The 10,218-nt window shown below is 36.8% G+C and overlaps 1 protein-coding gene across 1 annotated transcript in view; it reads left to right on the plus strand.

The window, feature by feature from the left end:
- Prr16 (proline rich 16) overlaps window positions 1-4,273 on the plus strand; it is a 190,287-nt gene extending 186,014 nt beyond the window's left edge. The window contains exon 2 of the mRNA XM_021150622.2: window positions 1,761-4,273. Coding sequence (XP_021006281.1) covers window positions 1,761-2,516 — 756 coding nt within the window. The 3' untranslated portion in view covers window positions 2,517-4,273. The remainder of the gene's footprint in view (window positions 1-1,760) is intronic.
- Window positions 4,274-10,218: the final 5,945 nt, after the last annotated feature.

Genomic DNA, 10,218 nt, shown 5'->3' on the forward strand with positions numbered 1-10,218 from the left:
TACTTTCTCTAGCTCCTCCATTGGGGGCCCTGTGTTCCATCCAATAGCTGACTGTGAGCATCCACTTCTGTGTTTGCCAGGCACTGGCATAGCCTCACAAGAGACAGCTATATCAGGTATAGCTATTACTCTACAGGGGAAAACAGTCAAATATCCCTTGGCCACTGAGAGTAGGCAGGATCTACATGAAAAAGATAGTATTTCAATATTTATATTGCTATTCAAAATGTAATTCAAAATTATGTGAATATTTTGAATTAAAAATAGCATTTGGTTGATGATTTAATAAATTAAATTGAGATAATGTTGCAGGAGGAGTAGAAACTCATAAATTCACAAATAAAGATTGACTCCTGAACTAAGGGTTTTTTTGTTGTTGTTTTGTTTTTTGTTTTTTGTTTTTGTTTTTGCTTTTTTAGATTTGAGGATATTGATTTATGGGGGAACATTTTCTGAAGAACTATTACTGTGTAAAAGTGTTCTGTGGTAGGAAGTAAGTTTGCAATTATGAGAATTTAAAAGAAGGTCTAAAACACATAGTTACAAGGAAAACAAAAGAGAAAAATTTTGGAGTCTTGAGGACATTTTTTTAGACTTACAAGTACAGTTCATGGTAGAACCTTTTGAATTGAAACAAATCTTTAATGTATATAAAGATCATACTCAAGAACTACAGGATAGGGTAACAAAAACATCACAAAAAGCACAAAATATTTTAAATGAACTTATGATTTCTTGCTGGGGGGAGGATGTCTTACTTAGGGTTTCTATTAATGTGAAAAGACATCATGACCTCTGCAACTCTAACAAGGAAACATTTAATTGGGCTGGCTTATAGTACAAAGCTTTAGTCCATTAATATCATGGCAGGAAGCCAGGAGGCACACAGGCAGACATTGTGTGGGAGAGCTAGCCAAGAGTTCATCCAGATTCATAGGCATCAGGAAGAGAGAGTGAGAGAGACACTAGACCTGGCTTGTGCAGCTGAGACCTCAAAGCCCACAATTAGCTACACACTTCCTTCAACAACGCCATACCTACTTCAACGAGGCCACATATCCTAATGGTGCCATTCACAATGGGCCTATGGGAGCTACTTTCATTCAAACCACCACAGAGGCCATTAAAAGTATAGCCATTATCCAAGTTGTTCATATTATTTTACAGCATGGGAATGATGCTTTCTAACTTTCTCAATGCTAAGCATATCTGGTTTTGCTCTTTTATTTTTAAACATTGGATATATATATATATATATATATATATATATATATATACCACACACATATTGCATATGAATCCTAACTCTGGTAGTAATCACAAAGCCAAATAGAATGAATAGCCTATTAGGTTCTAGGCTTTTGGGATTATGATACCAAACATGCAATGTTCACCATGTCCACATTAATTGAGTAAAATCTTTTTTTGTTGTTTTGTTTTGTTTTTTTGTTTTGTTTTGTTTTGTTTTTCGAGACAGGGTTTCTCCGTGCAGTCATGGCTGTCCTGGAACTCACTTTGTAGACCAGGCTGGCCTCGAACTCAGAAATCTGCCTGCCTTTGCCTCCCACGTGCTGGGGTTAAAGGCGTGCGCTATCACTGCCGGGATTAATTGACTAAAATCTTGAGGGAGCAATGGAGTTACCAGTTCAGGATCAGTCAGGACTTCTGTAAAAGCTCAAAGCTGATCAGAAAAGATTTACTTTTACTTGTAATTTAATTCTGGTTGCTCTTCAACACAATTACCTTGTCCTTTCCACCAGGTGGTTGACCAGATTGACACCCTGACCTCTGACCTACAGCTGGAGGATGAGATGACCGACAGCTCCAAAACAGACACTCTGAACAGCAGCTCCAGTGGGACAACAGCCTCCAGCATAGAGAAGATCAAAGAACAGGCCAATGCTCCCCTCATTAAGCCTCCAGCACATCCGTCTGCTATCCTGACTGTCCTGAGAAAGCCAAACCCTCCACCGCCTCCTCCAAGGTTGACACCCGTGAGGAGTGAAGAGCCTCAGAGAGTGGTGCCGACTGCCAACCCTGTAAAGACCAATGGCACCCTTCTGCGGAATGGAGGCTTACCGGGTAGACCCAACAAAATTCCAAACGGAGACATCTGCTGCATACCCAACAGTAACTTGGACAGGGCTCCGCTGCAGTCTCTGATGCACAGACCTGAAAAGGACAGGAGTCCTCAGGCAGGGCCTCGGGAACGAGTTCGGTTCAATGAAAAAGTACAATACCATGGCTATTGTCCTGACTGTGAGACCCGGTATAACATAAAGAATAGGGAGGTCCATTTACACAGTGAACCAGTCCATCCACCTGGAAAGATCCCTCACCAAGGACCTCTGCTCCATCCTCCACCTCATCTCCCCACTTTCCCATTAGAAAATGGGGGGCTGGGAATAAGCCACAGTAACAGTTTCCCCCCTCCCACACCTGCAACCGTGCCTCCTCCCGCTGCACCAAAACCACAGAAGACCATCCTGAGGAAATCCACCACTACCACAGTGTGATATCTGCCATTTAAGAAAACGTTCTGTTTGTTTTTAATTTTCTATATGATAAACGTAAAATAATAAGTAATGAGCACTTTCTACTCAAGCAATAAAAAGCCCAAATATATTAATCTGCATTCAACAAGTGGCATAAAAATCACGTGGTAAGTATGCAGAGTGGCTCCTCTGTCCTGGACGTACATTGTTTTCTATATTCCATCATCAGAAACTGCAGAAAATTGAGAAAGTATGAATGCATTTTATTTTTTTGTGATTGACCTAAAACAAACTGTGACCTTCAGATTCCAATATTTTGGTTTATTATAAGAGCTGGGATGTCAGATATTTTGATTTGTTGATAAAGCCAGGGCAACTCATTCCATTCATGCCTATCTCATCTATGCATTGATGATGTTATATTTCTCCCTTTGATCTAATGCTTTTTAATAAGAATTTTAATACCGAAGGACTATTTTATTATTTTTCTAAAGATGTTTGTCAATAGTTTTGCATCATGAAATGCTGAGGACACTACCAAAAAGTTTATTTTCTATACTACACAATTTGAATCGTGTGTTCAACTATATGTATAATAAAATATTTTGAGCTTTGGAAATATGTCAATAAATAATAGTATATAATGAGAAAGCCTAATGTTCCCGAGGATTAAAACGAAGTGAAAATTACTTTTAACTCCCTGTTAACATTCACTGAAATGGAAAGCCAGTCCCCAAGAGTTTGAATAAGGTGATACTGATTGGATATCACATTCGTAGAGTAAATATCACAACCTATTCGGTAAGTATATTCTTACAACAATTTCTTATTATACACCTCCATTATGGTACTCCTAGAATCAGCGATGAAAGGCTTTGATGTTGTCATGCCTTCTCACAGGACTCATTGTAGATAAGTACGTTGGAAGGTTGGAAATTTTGCCTTCAGTTTACCGGAGCGAGCTCAAATTCCCTGAAAGAACACAGAATTATAGGAAGGACGTTTGAGGTATCTCTAGTCACAGGGTATGTTCAGCAATGGCCTTTCCCTTTTTCTCTTCTAAGCTGAAGGGTGTCAGGAATTTTTGATATCCCATATGAGAATCTCTTCTCTCTACCTTCAAACCCAGGTCTTTCTTTTAAGTAAAGTTTGCCAACTTAAGAAAATTAACCAACAGATAGACCAGTCAGGTCCTAGATGCACTGATTTGGACCGATGTGATTTTTTTGCCTTGGAGATAAAAATTATTTATCTCTCAAGAATTAGTGTGAGGTAAAGTGCCTGCAGGGAGCAGGGCAGGAATCTTTTATGAGGTAATAGTGGAGAGCAACTCTGGGTGGGAATTAGTATACTGTGTACGTTGAGACACTGGGTGTCCTTTTCAAATATGTTCCTTTTCATTTTAAAAATTTAACCTTTGCTGCTAAAGAAGGTAGTCTTATAATTTAGTCTTATGAATACTTTTTGAAACAGCTTTCTATTGAGATATGACAATGTATTTTGGGGAAGACTATACAAAAAATAGAGCATTTATTATTTAAATGAATGAACACAATAAATGAGAGACAGAGAATGTCCTGTTAAAATTTTGCTCGGTGTGCTATTTTATCTTTCTGTGTTGTACATGAGGGGAATGTAAGCTTAATGATCCAATATTTGGGAAAGATATAAGACAGTAATGAATAAAGGCCATAATCTAGTATTTATTAACTGTATGATGAGTGTATTTAAGTGATACGATGCAGGAAAATAAATGATTGAATTGTTGAATACTAAAATTATGTGTTCTTAGCCTTTTCCTACATGCATTTTCTTGAAATAAAAATTACTGCAGCAAAATAACCCTTTTAGATATAATGTATTAGTGCCTTTTATACTCCGACCTAATGCTAGGTGATTGTTTTTTTTTTTTTTTCTTTCTTTAGTTCATCTTTCTTTTTTTCAGCCAGATACTAAGATCTAAAACGTACCATATAGATTCAGATTTTGACCCATGCTGATGACTGGAGACCACATTGTGTCTCAAAGTATCACAAATAGTTTCACAAAACAGACAATTTTCTTGAAATAAAACTGAATGAACTAAATTTTTGAAATAACTTGAATAAGGACATTGGCTTTTTTATGTAGGGAAAAATCCTTACAGATCCAAATCCACCTCTTTTTAAAAACATAGACCAAGTTTCCTTGGACATCATTTTCTGTTTAATCAGTGACTACATTTGTCTCAACATCAAAATATTTATAAGAAAATAACTAAAATATCAAGTCAAATTTCAAATGAACGTTTCATGATCATTGACTTATAATTTCTATATCTTTTGTAAAACATATAATAACTTATGTATGAACCAAAATAAACAGTAAAGAGTCAACACTAAGTGCATTTTAAATCCAGGTTATTTCAATTTTCTTTAATATGCAATATACTGTACCACATGATATTTGCAAAATTAATAATTTTACCACATTTACTGGAACCTATACTTTGAACCCATAGAAACTTATAAACAATGTAATGAAATTAAGATATAGTATAATATTTTCCAGGAAACATAATTAAAATGTCACCAGTGGAGAATAGTTTTTGTAACCAGCCAACACTTTTGGCAAAATTGAAAAGTTGAAGTACTCACCCTGCTTAATATAAATCATAGCATTAGGAAACATAATATACCATACCACATACATGAAACATAATATATTTTTCCTCATTCTAAAGGAGGAATTTGCACAGATGGAAAGGTTTTCTTATTTTTTTAAAAGCAGCTTCTTGTTATGATAATCAGTTGTGAACTTTTACTTATATAGAGTCTATCACAGAGTCTATGTCTGTTCTCCATTGCAGGTGTGATTCCTGCTGTGTGTCACATGGCAGATGCTGCTTTTGACAACATCCCTGCATGGCTCTGTGCTAAAATTTATTTCCATTGACATGGTCTCTGTTAATTAAACCAGAGTGTGAATGGCTTCTGGCTTTTCACTATAGACTAGTATTTTCAAATTTTAAAGGCTATGATTATGTTACTATTATAATAATTCCATATAATAATAATAATAACAAAAATTGAGGGAAATGTTTTTTAACCTCCCAGTACTTGTAACCATTTTATAAAGGGGTTAATCTATTTTTAAATCATTATTATACTAAGTATTAAAATATTTTCAGAAAAACACAAATATATACAAATCCATAAAACTCTCCCATCTTGCAGGCTATTTTTTAAATTCTTCCTCATTAATTTACTAACATGCTGGGAAGAAATGAATGTGTTAGAAGAAGTGGTTTAATCGACCTAAGAAAGTACTTAGATTTGAATCATAGTCCCCACTGCACTGAATAAAGAGAAAACACACAATTGCCTTTGGCTTTCTTTGGACATATTAGTATTTGCTTTTAGTATGATCACCTATGGTAGTGGTTCTCAACACATAGGTCACAATTCTCGGGGGGGGGTCACATATCAGATATCCTACATATCAGATATTTACATTATTATTCATAACAGTAGCAAAATGACAGTTATAAATTAGCAACAAGATAATTTGTGGTTGGGGGATCACTACAACATGAGGAGTTCTATTAAAGGGTTACAGCATTAGGATGGTTGAGAACCAGTTACCTACTGGGTATATGATGCTGCTCAGAGATTTCTGTCTATATTGTTCAAGGTTATATTTTTGTTGTTAATGCTTTTGTTTTTGTTTGTGTGTTTATTGATGCATGTGTATTATGTGAACAAATTCTGAGTAGTTGTATACTTAATTGCTTGTAATCAAGTCTGGAGGCATTTCTTGCCTGGATATATTTCTGTGTACTGTACGCGGCTGAGACTCTTAATGGTCCTGAAAGTTCTGGGTTTTGTTTCCCCTTATTCATTCTTGGAAACATGCTTTCCTGTAATGTACTGTTAAAAGCAGAGCAAAAAGATTGCACTTCATTTACTTTGCTACAATACTGATTATTTCTAAGTGAGAAAATGATTTGTGAGCCATGAAGTTTTTAAAAAATCATATCACATAATTAGGTAAAGTGCTCAGGCTATGACAATTACCAGGGATTACCATAAAAATCACATGGCCTTTCCTGGGTCATTGTGTAGCTGTCACACTACAATTAAGTTTTCAGAGTAAACATTTCAGAGACTTAGAGTCATTTCACTTCTATAATTCTGAAGTAATGACATCCATGACATAATGGTTAAGGCCCATGGTGGTGTTGAGCGTACACTGCGGTTAGCCTCACCCTTATGAAGCTGTGAGGATGTGGCTGGCATTGCCATTTGGATCACTTCAACTTATCATCCCAGTCTCTTTTAAGGGGGAAATCTTTTTTTCTGCACATTTTTATGTAGGCATGAATCCCAAAGCTTTTTCATCCCCAAACATAATTATTAATTTTGTTCTTCAAGTCCTAAACTCAGCACAACTTTTCTTTATTCTTAGGAGTTATTTGGATGCTTGAAAATGGTTACCTAGTGATATTTTGACATTCTTAATGTGTTTGATCTTTGCAGGATATAAAAAGGGATTTCATACAATTTAGTGACCATCTAAATGGAATGAGTACCTGAATAATGCAATCCTCATTCCTCGTGTATAGCAACAGTGTCACCTCTCAGTTCTCCCTGTAAATTCAAACACTATTATTATGATTCTTTCTCCTAAGACACTCTGATTCCATGATATTCATGGTGATGACTCTCATGTGTCACCCTGTTCACTAGTGTTTCCTTTATGAATTTTTCTACTTTATTTTGACCCCCAAAACTAAAATAGTGCTGGTTCACAATGGAACCTTTAAGCAACCATTGCAGTTAGATTCCTTTCTAATGAGAATCACCAATCTTTTGTTATAAGCCAACAGATGTATTTTTTCATAAATTAAAAGCAAAGGAGCTGAAGGAGTTTACAGCCCCAGAGGAAGGACAGTATCAATGAACCAGAATCTACCCCACCACCTAGAGCTCCCAGGGACTAAAGCACCAACCAAAGAGTACACATGGAGAGACCCATAGCTCCAGCTGCATATGTAGCAGAAGATGGCCTTGTTGGGCATCAATGGGAGAAGAGGGCCTTGGTCCTCTGAAGACCCAATGCCACAGTGTAGGGGAATGCCAGGGCAGTGAGGTGGGAGTGGGTGGGTGGGTAGAGGAGCACCCTCATAGAAGCAGGGGTAGAGGATGGGATGGTTGTTTGAGAGGGAAAACTGATAAAGGGGATAACATTTTAAATGTATATAAATAAAATATCCAATTAAAAAAAACATGACTGTCAATTCTCATAAATTCAAAGGGAATTTTGGACCAGATAAGTAAAATGGTGTGTGTGTGTGTGTGTGTGTGTGTGTGTGTGTGTGTGTGTGTGTGTGTGTAATGGGTGCCAGTTCATGACAGCAAGACACATGATACCAAATCCTCTACGGAGTTCATTTAATGCTGAACATGCTTCAAAATTGCTTTGTATGCATTACTTTCCTCTCAACACATCTTTTTATCTCCAAAACATCTTGATACCTAAATTTTACAAAGGAGCCAACCTTGGTACTGGAAACCTGCTGCCTATGATGTTAGAGTCCCTCGTGCACAAATGCTAAAATTGTAACACGGGTAGATTTTCACCACACATGCACATTCACTCCCACCTCCAGAATGACAGCATTGGCTGTGCATTGTTTATAGATAGTCTGTTGAAATTTATTATTTTCTTGAACTTGCTTAGAAAGCTGCTGAGTGATATACACTGATAAAAAGTGGTGTATTTCTGCATTGGTCAAGAATATTTCAGTCTCCAAACGTCCATAAAGCAAATAACTCTAATGCAATGGTTCTCAGCCTGTGGGTCACGAACCCTTTCAGGGGCAAACCCTCCTTCACGGGGGTATATATATATATATATATATAAGGAACATCTTGCAGAGCAGGTATTTACATTATAATTCATAACATTAGAATATGACAGTTATGAAGTAGCAATGAAAATAATTTTATGGTTAGAGGATCACCACAACATGAGGGACTTTATTAAGTGGCAACAGCCTAAGGAAGGTTGAGAATCACTGCTCTTGTATCTGTGCTTTCCAAGGCCCACAGCAGCCATTTAGAAAATAGAATGTGAGGATCCAAATTCATCTTCTAGGGCAGCAACAGCCAAAGTAGGTAGAACTGAAGACACTGTGTCAGACCGGCATGCATCATTAGTAACACTAGTCTTGTGAACCTACTGACATGCCTGTCAGTATTTCCAAAGACCGATGGGTTTGCAGTGTGTATAACCTGATCATTATACAGTCATAGACTCCTCTCCTTTTTATATTATGTAATGCTGCTTTAATTGCATCACAATGAAGGTGTTTTGTTATTTTAGTAACTGGTGAAGAGAAAATCAATATATCTGACAACAGCCCAGCTGTACACTCAGTAAAATAAATTTACATCTTTTTTGCATGTGTGTCGGATGATATGTAGATTTTATTTTAGCATCCAAATACATTATAATTCTGACTGAGGCTACTCAACATCATGAAATTTTTTTAAGTAAACATTTCAGAATTGCTCGCTAAATTTTCCTTTATAAACCTCCTTACTAGAGTGTTAGTGTTTTTAGCCTAGAAACCTAGAACTTATTAGCTAACCTAGGTTGAAGTTTAACTTGCCCCAGTCCTACTGCTTCAGATTCCTGAGTTGAGGGGTTATATGATTCAGGTTTTTTTTAAATAATCATTTTTTTACACTCCTAATTTATTCTCCACTTCCCCTATCCACCCTCCGACTGTACCACATCCCATACCTCTTCCCCACTCCTCTGTCTCCACGTGGATGTCCTCACCTCCCCACCCTTCCTGACTTCTAAACTCTCTGGGGTCTCCAGTCTCCAGGGTTAGGTACATCATCTCTGAATGAACACAGACCTGGAAGACCTCTACTGTATGTGTGGTGGGAGCCTCATATCAGCTGGTGTATGCTGTCTGTTTGATGGTCCAGTGTTTGAAAGATCTTAAAATGTATAAGTAATGAAATATTTGGTATAATATGTCCCTATACACTTTACTCTGAAAGATGCATAACCTAATTAGACCAAATATACTCATGAATATAAAATCATAAGAGAAGTATGCAATCGTTTTCCAGACACATGTTATTGGCAATATAAATTGTTACATGTGTAAGTCCTCTTTAATATGATTCACAATGATAATGAGTTATTGTAAAACATAAATTTGAAAAGAGATTGTATAGATTTTAGTCACCTTTTTTCTCAACACCTAAGAGCATTCTGGATCAAATCATTTAACCAGGTCAGAGGTTTTGGAATGAAGACATGTGAGGTTGGGGATAGAGCTCAATGATGCATGCCTGTTATACAAGGATCCATGCTTCAATCCTGACAAATAAACACCCAGGAAAACACATAAATAAACAAAATGAAATGAAAATAATGGTGCTACATTTTATTCTTGACTATCCCATCTAATGCTGCTATAAAGCAAAGGAGCAATGCAGCAGAAGGCAGCTGTAATTGCATCAACACATGCTAAGGTGGAAGCTTCAGTAATTTCATTGGCATTGCTGCTGAAATGAAAAATGCATGAGGCAACATCAAGGTTCAGCAAGGCTAGAATCTTCAGGGCTGTTGAACATACACAATCACCAAATCTCCCTCTCTCTGTCTCTCTCTCTCTCTCTGTCTCTCTCTGTCTCTCTCTGTCTCTCTCTGTCTCTCT

Source organism: Mus caroli, chromosome 18 (genome assembly GCF_900094665.2).
Source record: "Mus caroli chromosome 18, CAROLI_EIJ_v1.1, whole genome shotgun sequence".
NCBI lineage: Eukaryota > Metazoa > Chordata > Mammalia > Rodentia > Muridae > Mus > Mus caroli.